At 43.0% G+C, this 16,185-nt stretch overlaps 1 protein-coding gene and 1 long non-coding RNA gene across 2 annotated transcripts in view; both read right to left on the reverse strand.

Annotated features, from left to right (window-relative positions):
• The window catches only part of CFAP43 (cilia and flagella associated protein 43), a 46,803-nt gene extending 33,783 nt beyond the window's left edge, over positions 1-13,020 (reverse strand). Inside the window, exons 1-9 of the mRNA XM_081005897.1 lie at positions 12,804-13,020; positions 11,055-11,308; positions 9,267-9,363; positions 7,923-8,090; positions 6,022-6,172; positions 5,655-5,814; positions 4,319-4,369; positions 2,407-2,486; positions 773-904 (exon numbers count right to left, since the gene is read on the reverse strand). Coding sequence (XP_080862023.1) covers positions 773-904; positions 2,407-2,486; positions 4,319-4,369; positions 5,655-5,814; positions 6,022-6,172; positions 7,923-8,090; positions 9,267-9,363; positions 11,055-11,308; positions 12,804-12,868 — 1,158 coding nt within the window. The 5' untranslated portion in view covers positions 12,869-13,020. The remainder of the gene's footprint in view (positions 1-772; positions 905-2,406; positions 2,487-4,318; positions 4,370-5,654; positions 5,815-6,021; positions 6,173-7,922; positions 8,091-9,266; positions 9,364-11,054; positions 11,309-12,803) is intronic.
• Positions 1-16,185, reverse strand: part of LOC308477426 — a 314,602-nt gene that overhangs the window by 50,861 nt on the left and 247,556 nt on the right. The gene's annotated exons all lie outside the window — the stretch shown is intronic.

Here is a 16,185-nt window from a genome sequence, read left to right on the forward strand (position 1 = left end):
GGAAGGGACTTTTCAGTGGTGGACTGCCAATATGGTTGTGGAATGCTCAGCCCAGAGAGGCTCAATGGGTGCCCATGATGTTATATTCTCAGTGCCAGGTAAAGACATCTTACCTTTCCAGGGCTTTAATACAGGCTAACCTAAGCGTCACATTGAGGATTTGCCATCCTTCCAGGGGCCAAATGCCATGTGGATGTGACCAAAGTGAGCATAACCAACACATAAGCACACATACCCCATATATTAATCACAAATAAAGCACATGTATACACAAATAGACACACACACCCCGCCCACACCATAGATGCACACACGCTCACTCAGTGGGAGAATGACATATTAGCAGAAAAGCACAGATACATTCAAGCAGGCAGAGAAAGATATACAGAGGTGAGCAGATAGGCAAGCAGGCATGCACACATATTCAAGCAAGCAGAGACACACATATACACACACTCAACCATGGGTTTCCCCCCAGCATTTTTGCTCCCAATTACAGAGCTGTGGTAAGTGGTTAAAAGTTTATTTTAGATATATGACTTAATCTTCTGAATTTCATACCTCAATCCTCATTTGCATGTTTAGGCAAAGATTAAAATCAGATGCAAAATCAGCATCCAGCACTATTTGATTATTTCCTACATGAGCTGCACTACTGTTGCGTACGATAGATCCCAAATTGTACTGATTATAGGCTCATTTTTTAAAATATCCCAATTTAAGGTAGGAACCATTTATCAGCAACTTAGCAACTTTGCCTTTCACAATATACCTTTTCTGTTTCTACTAATAAGTAAAAGTAGTCAGGGGAGAAGATAAGATTTGTTATGGGCTCTTCCACTTCCAGACAGTCCTCCATCTGAAAACTGTTGCCTTTGATTTTATATAAACGCACAACGCCATCCTAGGCAAAAACAGACACACACCTTTAAAAGCATAATTAGCAAGACAGCATAGCAACCAACTAGGTGGAATTAAATAGGGACAGTGTTTTCCCAATCCTGTGTTTTCCCGATAATGTTTTCCTAATTTCCTAATTATTATCTAAATAATACCCTCCCAACACACTATTAGTGAAAATGTACATGTATTTGCCCCTTATGGGAAAACAGCAACTTAGAGAGGGGCAATTTAAACTGGGATCATGGTGCAGGGAGAAAGATTAACCTCCTCCCTCTGTCAGTGCTCTAGCCCCAACCAAATTTGTTTGCCATCCTGAGGCTACTAAAGAAAAAGGAAGTAATAATAATTAAGAGGTATTGGCCTGAATATAAGCCACACCCACAAATAAGCCACACCTTTAAAATTCAAGGTTTATTTTGCGGGTGTGGCCCACCTCCCAGCTGTGCTGCTTTGCCGGCGACCTCTCCCCTTATTTCTGGCAGCTGGGGGAGGCTTGGGAGTGGCAGGTGGGCAGCGTGCCACTGCCCAGCACTCCTGGTATGTGGGTGGGGGGGAGCCATGCGGTAAGGTTGCAAATATAAGCCGCATTTTAACTTTTCACGGCCCAAATTTGAGAAAAAAGTGTGGCTTATATTTGGGCCAATACAGTATATCCACTCACCATCTCCAATGCCTTACGTCTAGTTTGGCTCTTAGGACTTAGGTATAAGCAACAAGTTTCTGTGTTTACATTTGGTGCAACTCCAGGATGGCATATTATGGCAGCAGGTGGGAATTAGCAGAAGGGTGTGGCTGATGCCTGTGAGTCGGTGTAGCATAGCAGCTAAGTGACTGAGCTACAGATCAAAGTCCCTGATTTGAATATCATCTCCACCTTAGGCAAATCTCTCTCTCTCACCCTATCACACATCCTTTGCTCTGGAATGCACATTTTTTCTTGCAGAAATAGCTATTTTTAGAGCTCCAAACAGGTCAGGACTAGGGGTGGCTGGGGGCTTTCACACTCTGACCCTCAATGTTGTTCCAGCCTGAATCCAGCCTGCACACCTGCAATTAGGTAAAGGTAAAGGGACCCCTGACCATTAGGTCCAGTCGTGACTGACTCTGGGGTTGCGCCGCTCATCTCGCTTTACTGGCCGAGGGAGCCGGTGTACAGCTTCCGGGTCATGTGGCCAGCATGACTAAGCCACTTCTGGCGAACCAGAGCAGTGCACGGAAACGCCGTTTACCTTCCCGCCGGAGTGGTACCTATTTATCTTCTTGCACTTGACGTGCTTTCGAACTGCTAGGTTGGCAGGAGCAGGGACAGAGCAATGGGAGCTCACCCCGTTGCAGGGATTCGAACCGCCAATCTTCTGATCGGCAAGTCCTAGGCTCTGTGGTTTAACCCACAGCGCCACCCGCACACCTGCAATTAGCATAGGACTAAAGCTAACATTGGAGTTTGGCTGGCTGGCACTCACAATGAGGCTACAGTCCTCTACCAAATGGTGTCTTACATACATTTCCAGCTGTATAGAGTCCATCTTTATGAAGTGCCATGGCAAGCAGTCTGACGTTCTGAGCTTCCTTCTTATCTTCAGCTACAAAAAGAATTAATAAAATAAAAGAGATTTTAAAAATTTATCACTTAAATTTCATAACTAATCTCCAAAGGCAGTATTGCCACTCAGTACTGTGGAATAATAAGGAACAGGGATGGATGGATTTTTCATCTGTTTCAGTTTTATATGTACTCACTCATAAGTCCATTCCAACCCATTTCTGCACCATTCTAAGGTTTTGTTTTAAGAACAATAATACAGTTTTTGGCTCAAAAAATGTATCAAAGGGCACATAAAATGTGTATCACAACATCTGAAGAAAGACAAAACCCCAAGCCTAACTGCAATCTGAGCTGCATATTAGTCTGGGAAGTGCGAATCAGGCTGATTCATTTACATATACAGACCTTTCAAAATTCTTACTAGTCAAAAATTTTATTTAATGCCAGGATACAGCCGCAAAGGCTTATTTATCTCCTTGTAGAGTGCCACTCTGTTGAAACAAGGATCACCACAAGTAAAGGATCCTGGATCATCACAAAATGAACCATGGTTATGTCACAGAGGCTATGAACCTTCTATAGCCACTTGGATTTGCACTTTTTGAAAACTGCACTGCCACATTTTTCCATAGAAAAATATGTTTAGGATTCCAAGGCCAAGGACCTGGTCTGCCTCAAAGGAATTATGGGCAATAATGAGCCCAGAGTAGAAAACATCACTGTGGCCTTCTTTTTGCAACTGGGGGTGAAGCCCTGAGTTAAGAAGATAAATAGGAGAAGGGCTGAAGCTTCTGCTCCCTTCAAAATAAAGCCAAAAATGCAGTTTCACTTTATCAAAAAACAACATAAAAAAGTAAAAGTTAACAGAGGGAGCAAAAGTGATTTAATCAAAGGTGATAATGCATCTCCCCTGTTGCACACCTGCCTGAAACCCGTCAGGATTTGGTCCCTTTGTGATTATTCAGCTTTATTCCTACTATTTTAATCCCTATTGTCCTTCTGATAAGACAAAAAAGTAAAAGGTAAAGGTACCCCTGCCCGTACGGGCCAGTCTTGCCAGACTCTAGGGTTGTGCGCTCATCTCACTCTATAGGCCGGGAGCCAGCGCTGTCCGTAGACACTTCCGGGTCACGTGGCCAGCGTGACAAGCTGCATCTGGCGAGCCAGCGCAGCACACGGAACGCCATTTACCTTCCCACTGGTAAGCGGTCCCTATTTATCTACTTGCACCCGGGGTGCTTTCGAACTAGGTTGGCAGGCGCTGGGACCGAACGACGGGAGCGCACCCCGCCGCGGGGATTCGAAACGCCGACCATGCGATCAGCAAGTCCTAGGCGCTCAGGTTTTACCCACAGCGCCACCCACAAAACCAAAGGAGCGATGGAAGCATCAAAAGGCTCTAGTTCTTCCATCAGCATTTCCAATCCCTCCAAAACTATCTATCCCCCATCCTTCTTCTCTGGTAAAAGTTTGGCAAACACCCATTGTTATGGTGTAATCCTTGTTATGGTGTAATGCTTGTCTGCATGTACATATGCTTTCTTTACTACACAGAATGAGAGAACCTCTTCTTCTTACAGTACTATTCTTTAGTATACCTGTTTTTCAGTGTACAAAATTTAATACTTTGATAATGGATTATCATTCATAATACTTTTGGAGGTGGAATTTGCATCTGGACAGCTCATTTTCGTGGCCATCCAATTCTACTGCTGACACTGGAGAATTTTCTGATGAAGTCACCAAATAAAACACCACCCCCTCATTTCAAATATGCCACTCTGATTAGCTGTTTCCTACCAGACAGCAACATACAATCCCCTTTGCAGATGCTTCCTGCAAAGTCAATTAGCATTAAAAAGTAAATACCTTCTGTTTTCGTACTCTGTGATACCGATCGAAAAGTTGCCTTTTTTTTTGCTGGAAAGGAAACAAGGCTATGTCAGTTGCAGCCTACACAGTATTTTGACAAGTGTGCTGGAGGACCAGACATGATATAGTTTAAAAGAAACAAAGGCTTCCTCATTACACCAACCTGCTTGTAGATTTTTATAGTGTAGAACCAGTATTTACTGGATTTGTGAAGCACCTACTGTAGTTTCAGAAGACTGCAATAATCACTTCTATGGGGTTTGGTTTGGGAACTGCATACCTTCATTCTAAGTAGTAATGTGTCATCTAGGCATACACACACATGGATATATGGGCAATTGACCATGTTTTGGCTTTCCTTCTTTCCCTGAAGATGGAAGGCATTTATGTGCTCTCACAAGAAATGTCTGTATTGTAATAATGTCCACAGCAGAATGAAATAACTATTGGGGTGGTTTAACGTGATGACATTAATTAAAAATAATAAATATGAAGATGAGGGGAGTTCAATGTGGCAGAATATTAGGAGCACTGGTCAAATAGTTTTAAGACCACCAGCTGTGAAGCTAGTGGATTCAATAAATCTATTGCATTTCAGTGGCCATAGGAGATCCACACCATTCCAATCGAAGATGGCTTCCATATTTTTAAAGCATGAATTGTATGATAGGGTCTAAGTTCACAGCAACATTCAAAGGTCCACTCTTAAAACAGTTACCATTTAGAAGAAGAAATGGAATTTTTGTCTTTGGCACTAACATACTAATTTATAATAGTAGTTACAAAGTGGCTCAATTCTTGACGTGTGCAGGCTCCTGGAGCAGAGATTGCTGCTGTTCTGCTCTTCCTTCCTGCTGCTGCTATGTTGCAGCAAGATGAAGACATGGTTTGTCTTGTCATATTGCCTGAATCCAGGAATAAGCCATGTCTCCTCCAGATAAACACAAGATGTAAATGAAGAACAAACCTTCATTACAGCTCCTGGTTTGTCTGTAGCCAGACATTTCAATAACCCAGACTGCGATGACACATTCAGCCAAACCACTGTTTAACTCACAGCAGCACAGCAGTACAATGACTGAAGAAGGAGCAAAGGGGCCATTGTCTCTTCTTTGGTACCTTGTACTCGTGCTAAGCTGTTATTTGGCTTAGCAGTACCAGATCAGTGTGTGTAACCAGTGAATTGTCCAGGTACAGGTGCAGGTGAAGAAGAATTACACATAGTCTAAAACGTGGGGAGGCAGTTGCCCCTCTCATTCTATGAAAGGGACCCTGGTCATCCTAATGAATCAGAAAAGGCTGGGGACAATCTTTGACTTGAAACTGCACTAACCTTTAGCATCTGGGGAAAGTTTTTGATGGATAACTGTAGCCTTGAATGTGTCTGCACCAATTTTCAAACAATATCCTTCTTCACAGCCCATATACAGATCAGAGATTTGAGTCCAGCAGTGGGAAGTAGGGTGAACATAAGGTTGAATGTCATCTTTAGGCTTCAATTAAAAAAAATAATTCAATTACTAAAACAAATAGTACTAAAAAATAAATTACTCATTCAGTGCTGACTGGCATTGATTGCAGTTATCTACTTTTCACAGGGAAAATTGCTGAGTGTTTTGTAAAAAGTTGTGCTGTCCTATATCAATGATATTTCAATAGATATCTTGACCACAAGTAGTTATATCCATAGCAGAACTCACCTTAAATGTTTCTGCTTCATCTCCTACCAAGCCAGCAATGGCTGAATTGGGCAGAATAGGGCCAAAATAAGGATCATTGTCCATGGGATGGGAGAAGAAGCTGTTTTGCTCATCTGCTAAAGTTCCATCTTCAGCAGGAAGCCTAACTGACCTGAAGCAATGAGAAAAATGGCACAGAAGAAGCATATTTGGAAAATTCAAGCGGGACTGCAACAAACTGTTGAAGTCATGCTCCCCAGGATACCCCATTCAGCTTTTTCTTCTCCACCTCTAACAGCAATCTGTAGTCACTGTGCATGCTTAGTTCTCATTAGGCTATTTCGAGTTTCTTAAGACTCCATTATTCCCCCCCCATATATTTTTTGTACTTCTGGGTTTTCCCCCAAGCCTGTTGATTAAGCTGTCATCTGTTCTTGCACACTCATCTACTTCTGTGCAGCGGCTGTTAGGGTATGTGTTCACATTTCTGCTTACTCCACATCCAATTATCTAATCAGACTGAAGCTGATTTAAGGAATAATAAAATAATAATACAGAAGTATTGGTCAAGAAACTACAAGACTAATATGCGGTGGCGGAGGGATCCTGTGGCCTCTGTACAGAGCTTGAGCAGTGCCATGCGTGCGCCGTCTGTACGGCGCACCCGCCCCCGGGTGGTTTGCTGACAGCGCTGCTTGAGCGTTGTACGGACGGCGGTGGAGGGTGTAGCTGCGAGTGAAGGATCCTCCGCATGCGGCTGGGGCAGTGTGATGGTGGCAGGGCGAGCCCCCCACGGGGTGCCTTCTTGTCACCCCCTCAAAGGTGGCACCCAGGGTGCTCTGCCCTCCCCACTTCCTCCACCACTGCTAATATGGACTGTGGCTTATGTCATGTGAATGCAGCTTCAAAAATGAGTAGTAGGAGCACATTGGATACACAGTAAGCATAATGTGAACATATGCCTGAGGACTGGCACTCAATCCAAAGCATCACTAATGAAGTCCAGGGGCACAGTCTGAAGGCACATGAAGCTGCCACCTTGTGGAAGCAAAGCAAGTCTGGGTCACTTCAGGGCTTGGATCGGTGACCGACTGGGAACCACATGTACACTGTGTTGGGTTCCATGATGGAAGACTGGGAGAGCGGGGGCAGGATATAAATGTAAGAAAACAAACAGAAACATGAGTTAATAATTGGAAAATTTCCTTTTAAAGACAAGGAACCACGAGGGCTATTCCATATTTCTAAAATACGTTTTTCTAAAATGCAAAGGACAGAACATGTTTATTTTGCCCAAGAGACATGGATTAGGCACCTGATATACCGTATTTTTCGTCCCATAGGACGCTCCGTCCCATAGGAGGCACCTAATTTTTTGGGGGGGAAATAAAGGAAATTTTTTTCCCCTTTATTTCCCCCCCAAAACCAGGTCAGGGAACAGCGGGATGGCGGTGCTGCGCCTCCCCGCTGTCCCCCGAGCTTGTGGGGCTGGCCGATGTCTGCCCAGCGCGTGGGGCGCTCTGCTTCAGGGCACTCTGCGTGCCGGGCGGCAGGCTGCTATCCGCAGCCTAGGGAGCCCTGCGGGAACTCCCGCGGGCTCCCCAGGCTTGCTGATAGCTTCCTGAAGCCTGGAGAGCGAGAGGGGTCAGTGCGCACCGACCCCTCTCGCTCTCCAAGCTTCAGCGAAAGCCTGTATTCGCCCCATAGGACGCACACAGATTTCCCCTTCATTTTTGGAGGGGAAAAAGTGCATTCTATAGGGCGAAAAATGCGGTACATAGCAACTCTTTAATCTGTAGACCCTCACCTGAAAGCATGCTTTACCATTCATCAGCTGCAAAAACGCTGTTTATCTAGCACAAAAATTAATCTTAGTGTAAAATAAAAGTAACATTTGAAACATCTCTTTCTATTAACCTTACTTTGACTTCAAAATGTGCTCTTCATTATTCCGCTCAATGGTCCAAAGTGTAACAGAAGTCCCATTATATAAACACAATTGGTGCCAGCTCATGGGGTTAAAACTCATTGCGGTCACTTCTACTCCCATCTGTGACTGACTGCACAAAATAACTTTTTTGTTCCAGTCCCTAATCAAAAATGGAAGAGCGCAAAAATATTAATTTTATTTTTTTGATTATTTTTTTTGTAAATTTATATTCGGCCTCTCTATAACAGAAAACATAAAATCACACCATAGAACAAGAACCATAGAATCAGATAGAATGCCAGCAAAAGAGGATTAAGTGAAAACAATTAACAGTGCAATTATATGCATGTCTATTAGGAAGTACAGTGGTACCTTAGTTCTTGAACAGCTTGGCTCCCGAACTCTGCAAACCCAGAAGTAAGTGCTCCGGTTTGAGAACGTTTTTCAGAAGTCAAACTTCCGATGCGGCTTCCGCTTGAGTGCAGGAAGCTCCTGAAGTCAATCGGAAGCCGCGCCTTGGTTTTCGAACTTCAGGAGCCGAACAGACTCCCGGAACAGATTAAGTTCGAGAAACAAGGTACCACTCTAAGTCCCAATGAGTTCAATGGGGCTTGCTCCCAAATAAGTAGGGATAGAATTGTAGCCTAAAATGACAAGAAAGTGACTAACCAATCCCCCAAATGCTTGCTGAAACTAATGTGCTTTACATGTCTTTCTAAAACCTCAGGTGGCTGATATGCTACCTCAGACAACTTATTTCAGATGTAGGGGTGGTGGGGACTATGGAAGACTATGGAAACCAGCAGTATTTACTGATTGTGGAAAATGAGGCATCATTTGGAACTTTTTTCAAATGAATCTAACTTGTGCACAGTGAATTTAACTTGTGGTTTTCAGCAAAAGCGTGGTCACTTGAACAAAGTGTTTTGACAGTCAGAGTACTTTTTAAGGCCATAGGCTCACTGCCTGCATCTGTTTGCATGAATGGATGTTTGTGAGTTTGTCTGTACAGGCAACTCCCCATGTGCATGGGGGTTGCATTCCAAGGCACCACGCATGTCAGCGGGAAACATATAAGTCCACGCTGCCCCCTTGAGGCGCTAAAAATGGCACACATGTCAGCAGTTGCACATGTGCCAATCATGTGCAAATGGTGAGTTGCCTGTATTATGCAAAAATGAAGACATTTCTATTTCTGACAGGTGTTAAATTAGCTACAGACAGCAAAGGATCTATTAGTAAGTAATATGAATTATCAAGTAGCTAATATTATGATATAATATAATATAATATAATATAATACAACATAAACAATCTATCCATATTGTAAGCTTACCATATTGTAAGGGAAAAGTCTGGGATTGAGGAGTAACTGGCCAGGTAAGGACCTGTGTAACTGAATGCAAGCAAGGTGTAGTCCAGGCTGGCTTGTCCTAAAACATAAAATAGCATGGATTTAGTATCTCTGCAGCTTCATGCTGTCGTGCTATTTCCTATCATACATACCATATCATAGGGCTTTGTCTTGCCAACATAGGTCTAATTTTCTTTCACTAGAGTGTTATAGTAAACACTATGTACAAATCTGTACAACCCTGGCGGTTTTGCTTAATTCATTTGAATAGATTGATATTATGAGTTGTGTGTGTGTGTGTGTGTGTGTGCGCGCGCGCGCGTGCCAGACCCCTCTAATCCTTGTATTTATCAAGTGTTAAAAGCTAGTCATGCCAAAATAGCTACCTGTTGAGGTGATGGGGAGAAAGAGTCAGAGCATGGTGTTTGATTTCTGTTTGAATTGAAGGCTACAGCTATGGGAGACACAAGATCATTTCAGGGTGCCGTAAACCCCTCCATCGTAGGCTAAAGTAGTATATACAGTATGTGTAAATAAACCACATATCATAAAGACACCCTAGTCTCCACTGTGCCTCATTTCCAAAAGGAAATGGGAAGCCTGGGTAAGCACCTGGAACCCCTAGAATCTCACCCTGCTTAGAGATTGGGGGGGGGGGCATGAAACAATATGAATAATTTGAACTTTTCCAGCACTTAGTGTATTGAAAGTACCACCTTTCTTTGGGGCAAACTATTTACTGCAGGTGTAGAATTTCTAGAACAATATTATTTTTTATCAATCTTCAATAGTCAGGTTGCATATGTTTCTCTCTCTCCCTCTCTTTAATCAAATGTAACTGGTCTCTAACTTGCTCCATTTTTAATGAAATTATACATCACAAAACTAGTCTCTGCAGATCTCATATTGACTAGATTCGTGGGCTTTTTTGTATTTTATCTTGATCCCACTGCATGAATACCATGAAATAACATTCCAAGGTCTCTTTTATGCAGCCTTTCTTTTTTTGAGAGGCTGCACTTATTAATGCTTTTAAAGCCCCATGAAAAGGTTATTCTATGCAAGCTCAAGATCTGCACAATTTCTAAGGAATAAGGCAACACACAAATGTAAATATTCATGTGCTACTTGGTTGATCTGTGAACATTTTAATACTATAAAATTATAAGCATCAAGTATAATATCATAACAGTATATGAATAATTTGCTACCACAGTATGCAGTAGTAGTCTCCAAGTGGGATGAGAATGAGATAAATTCATGGAATATATCAATTGCTACTAGTCATATGACCTTCAGGTTCCCACGCTATTGCACTCATGTACAGCTTGCAGACTTCTCAGAGACATATCAATGGCCATTGTAATAAGAGAATGCTGGATTATATAGACCAGGGGTCAGCTTGGGCTGGATCGGTCCTGTGGAGATCCCTCCGTGGGCAGGATTGCATGTGTGCCTGTGATTTTTGGAGTCTGTGTGCACGCGCCCGTGGTTTTTGGCATCTGCACGCACGCAGACGTGGTTTCCAGCGCCGTCGAAGCGAGTCCCTACGTCGCACTGCGCTGGTTTAGTGCAGCGCGCAAGCAGGCAGCTCGGTTCAGGGGCGACTCATGGGCCAAACAACCTCCATGGCCTGCTTCCGGCCCATAGGCCTTAGGTTGCTGATCCCTGCTATAGACTGTTGGTCTGATCTAGCACAACTCTTATGCCTTCCCCTCACCAAATTCTAAAAACCATTTCAAGATGGTTTTGATTAACCATGAGACCCACCTTTTAATTTGGCCTGTCTCTTTAGTCCTGGATAACTGTGGATGTGAATCACAGGTTTCAGTTGCCTGTCAGAATAAGCAACGACATTCTGGTTTGGGTTCACGGCAAAAGCTTCTACCTTTCCACTGTGACACCGCAAGATGGATCTCTCCAGTGTTTCAAGGTTAACAAATATTATGTAATTCCCACAAGGATAGCAGACAGTTCTTTTGGTGACAAAGCCAACATTCCTGTTGGTGAATCCTTGTACCCATCTTGAAGGGGTGGAGAAAGAAAGTAAGTTAGGATTATATGACATTTTAAAAGAAACAAAGAGTTTTGTTTTTTGCTAAATGGATAATGTGGCGTAAAACAAAGCTTCCACTGAGGAAAACCACTGTTGTTTGTGTTCACTAATTACATACACAACCTGCAACTAGAAAAAGATGTAACAGCACTTCCCCTCAGTTTAAATTGAATGAATGCAAATATAATTTATTTATGGTTCACCTACTGCAAACAAAAAGCTGCAGAATGGAAAATGCATCACAATATTTAAAGCGAAGAAAAACAGAAAACAGTAATAGATTGTACAATATTTATAAATTTTGCAACTTACTTAGTAACTAAAAAAAAAAATAGACCCCTCCAATAAGAACATAAACAAAGACTCTGAAAATAGTCCTGGAAAGGACTGTGAAATGAGGTGAATCAGAGTTTATCTAAATCTTCACTTTAAAAGAACATGGGACACAGAAACCACCTCTTTGTTATTACTCTGGCAATATCTTGTTATTTACAGGAGTGTTGCTATATCTGCCTTCATTCACTATACTGAATGAATGACAAGACAGATAGCTGGAATTACTTAGGACTTCAATAAATATATTTGCTTTGTTAGCATCATCATAATATCTTGAAGAATGAAAAGCAGATTACATACAGGGTGGAGGGAATGAAACCAGATTTCCTTTAGCACCTTTAAGACCAACTAAGTTAGTTCTTGGTATGAGCTTTCGTGTGCAAGCACACTTCTTCAGATACGTATCTGAAGAAGTGTGCTTGCACACGAAAGCTCATACCAAGAACTAACTTAGTTGGTCTTAAAGGTGCTACTGGAAGGATTTTTTTATTTTGACTATGGCAGACCAACACGGCTACCTATCTGTAACCAGATTTCCTTTGTCGTTATCAATACTAACATTTAAAAATCACAGAATATATTTTCACCTCTGGATTCAGATAGGGTAATAAAAGACTATCACACATTTGTTGGTGTGTCCCCCCCCCCCAAGGTCTAGCTAGCTTTCCTGCACCTACATTCCTGAAGAAAGGGACGTTAATGATGTGAAATCCAGAGGACTGACTAAAACTGAGGCACAAAGAAGTGTGAGCCATCCTGGGGGAAATAAAAGGCTTCGGGAAGGTGGGTGGGAAGCTTTGGGAGACAAGCTAAGAGAGGGAAGGACGGGGTCTTACAGAGCAAATCCTCTGCATTATCGTCCGTTTAGGCATCAGCCCCATTGAGCTCAGCAGCACTCTCTTCCAAACAAGCGTGCATGGCGGCTTTCGCCAAGGTGGCGCCCGCAGACGCTTTGCACTACAACTCCCATCAGCCCCAGCCAGCGCGTGCAAGTCCAAGGCGTCCGGCGGGCGCCACTTTAGCGAAGGCGGCCGTACGAAGAGGGGAGAGGCTTCCTTGAGGATGGGGTTTTTCGGACACAAGAAACACCAGGCAAGTCCCCGTCCCCCGCTCGCTCCCCTTCGCACCTCACTTCGAGATCAGCTCTGTGAGCGGAGCCTGGGCGGCGGCCGCCCAACTTCCCGCCGTCCATGCTACCCTCAGCTTCGCCAGAGAGCTGCCCGGAGCAGTTTGTACCCGTCTCCTAGCAACACCTGGCCGCTCCTGCCGTTGGCTAAGATGGGCTTTCCGTCGCTGACTCGCCCCGCCCTGCTTGCCGTTTCAGTTCTCGTGTTCCGAGCGTGACTGACTCCTTCCGCGCACTGGAAGGGCGGGGTTATATCCAAAGCCAACCTCTAAGAAGTTGCATAGCTGGATGACGTAGCGCTCTCTCTCTTCCTGCCCCTCATGCTATGGGGGACCTATGGAGGTTGGCTCCCACGTTGTGGAATTTACTGCCCAGGAAACGTGCATGAGATGAGACGACGAAACCGGGAACGTTTTTCAAAAACAAATTATTTTCATCTTTAAAATATTCAGTCTGCCCTCCTATACACAACTGAGAATCAGTCCTATCGAAACTTAAGTGGGACTGACCTCTGAGTAAATATGTCTAGCTCTAATCGCGTTTTATTCAAATTGTGTTTATTGTCATGCTTGTATAATCAAACGACAATAAAAATGATAAATGTTCAGGTGCTTAAAAAACAACAACATTCTGGGGGCATTTTCACAAGTGAGGCTAATTATCTCAGTGAAGACCTTACTTGGAAAATAAATACAACCCAGGTGGTTAAGAAAGCCCAACAGAGACTCCCATCTCCTCAGAGTATTGCAGAAGAACGATGTCAATCAACATTTGATGATCTCCTTCTACCGGTCAACAATAGAATGTGACCTTTCATACTGCATCACGGTGTGGTACACTGGTTTGACATCATCTGATAGGAAGTGCCTACAGAGGGTGGCGAATACAGCACAAGATATTACGGGCTGTCCCGTGAATCCGCTGGATGAAATAGCGGAAGAACGTTGCCTCAGGAGAGAGAGGAAAATTCTCAGGGATGATTCACATCCTGGCCGGCACTTTCTTGATCTCCTGCCGTCAGGCAGAAGATATAGAAGCTTGGTTAGTCGCACCAACAGGGTAAAGAACAGCTATCCATGGGCTGTTAGGCTGCTGAATGAAAAGATAACAACAGGGCAACTGACTTTCGGGTGTGTGTCAGTAAACGAGAGGAATTAAGACTAAGAGAGCTGAGTGGGGGGTGCTCGTGTAATTTCGCTGTATACAGGTTGTACAAGTGACAATAAAGTATTTCCATTTCAATAATAATGTCTTTTAGTTTGGAATTTTAAACTTCTGAATGTTCTAACATTGAATAGATAAGGGAAGAGAGCATTTAAAAGCAAACACTAGAGACTAGGTCCCTTCCCCAAAACATGCTTAAATTGGTGGTGACATTATTTTCGTTGGTGTGCTAAATTAAGTTCAGTTGAAGGGTTGTTATTTTTTATTCCCAGAATCTAATTTTAGGTCACCATATACTTTTGGGAGAGGAAAGGACAAATAAATCAAGCTCCTTTGAGACCAAATGCTTTCCAGTTCTACTATTTTAAACCTTTGTAGTTATACACCATGGGTAGGCAAACTAAGGCCCAAGGGCTGGATCTGGCCCAATCGCCTTCTAAATCTGGCCTGCTGATGGTCCAGGGATCAGCATGTTTTTACATGAGTAGAATGTGTCCTTTTATCTAAAATGCATCTCTGGGTTATTTGTGGAGCCTGCCTGGTGTTTTTACATGAGGAAAATGTGTGCTTTTATTTAAAATGCATCTATGGGTTATTTGTGGGGCATAGGAATTCATTCATCCCCCCCCCCCAATATAATCTGGTCCCCCACAAGGTCTGAGGGACAGTGGAACGGCCCCTTGCTAAAAAAGTTTGCTGACCCCTGTTATACACTCTTGATATTGTATTCCTTCATTGTGAAACTCTAGTACGTAGATACATGGCAGAGCTTTTTGTTCTCTTTCTCTTGTTATCATGGATTGTGCCAGGCACGCTAAGGCATGTGTTGCTGGGAGGAGCTGGAACGCCTTTTGTTTTATAAGGATACTGCAGAGGTCTCTCCAATTACCCTCCTTTTCATTTGCTGCTGTGACAGGCTATAGGATACATTTAAAATACATCCCGACCCTAAGAATCCTGGGAAAGACAGTTTACCCTTTAAAGTGCTACAATTTCCAGAACACTTAACAAATACAATTCACATGAGGTGGAGTTGCTTTAAATGTACTTTAACCATATGGCGTGTATGCAGCCAAACCAACAGAGCTGTAAGTAGCTCAGATAAGTCACACACTGGTAATAATGAGATTTAAAGTACATTTTAAGCACAAATTCATTCCCTCAAATAATTCTGGGCACTGTAGTTTATAAGGGTTTCTGGAACATGTAACCGAGGAATAAACTACATTATCCAGAATTCCTTGAGGGCAAGAACGCGTTTTGAATGTGTTTTAAAGATATATTATTACTTTACACTTATTAGGACTGAGCCCTAGGATTTCATTATTAAATGTGCAGTAGTCTTGCAATACCAAGGAAGACTGTTTCTAAATTGTTAGAAACAGGTTAGATTTCCTTTGCAAGCTAATTCACAAATTGAAACAAGAAAAGCCACATTTTTAAAACTGCTGAAAATCACATGGAATGCTGGAAGATAAGATAGCAAAAAGCAAAACAAGAAAAATGCACAGCTAGGATGACTCGGGTTACATACGCTTCAGGTTACAGACTCTGCTAACCCAGAAATAGTACCATGGTTTAAGAACTTTGCTTCAGGATGAGAACAGAAATTGTGCTCCGGCAGCGCAGCAGCAGCAGGAAGCCCCATTAGCTAAAGTGGTATGTCAGGTTAAGAACAGTTTCAGGTTAAGAACGGACCTCTGGAACAAATTAAGTACTTAACCCGAGGTACCACTGTACAGAGTCACCATTGTTGTTGCCGATTTGGCCACAGTGTTACAAGACTGTTTCTCAACTCTGGGTTACTAACTTTATAGGCTGATATTACAACAGGTAAAATTATCCTTTACATCTGGCCTCCCTGGTGGCAATCCTTTGGACTACTACTTCTCAGGAGGTATTAAAAGAACATGGTGAGCCCGATGTGCATGATTCAGTGTTTGCCTTTGCTATGCATGTATCACATGCATCCTTAGTATGTCAGGGACCTGTGGGCCCAGGAAGTACTCTGAAAAACTTTGTTTTTGAACGAGTCACTCCATTTTTGTCCTTGTTTCAAACTCCTTGCAAGACCAGCCTGCTCCTGCCGTGCTAGTTTTCTTCTTGTAGGGAGTTATTAAAAAACAACCAACACAAACCACATAAAGAGCAGTCTGTGGGAAGAACCATGTGGTAGGAACAGCCCTGATATCCTGAGGTGCAAATTATTATTACTCCCA

Source organism: Podarcis pityusensis (genome assembly GCF_964106645.2).
Source record: "Podarcis pityusensis genome assembly, chromosome: 5".
NCBI lineage: Eukaryota > Metazoa > Chordata > Lepidosauria > Squamata > Lacertidae > Podarcis > Podarcis pityusensis.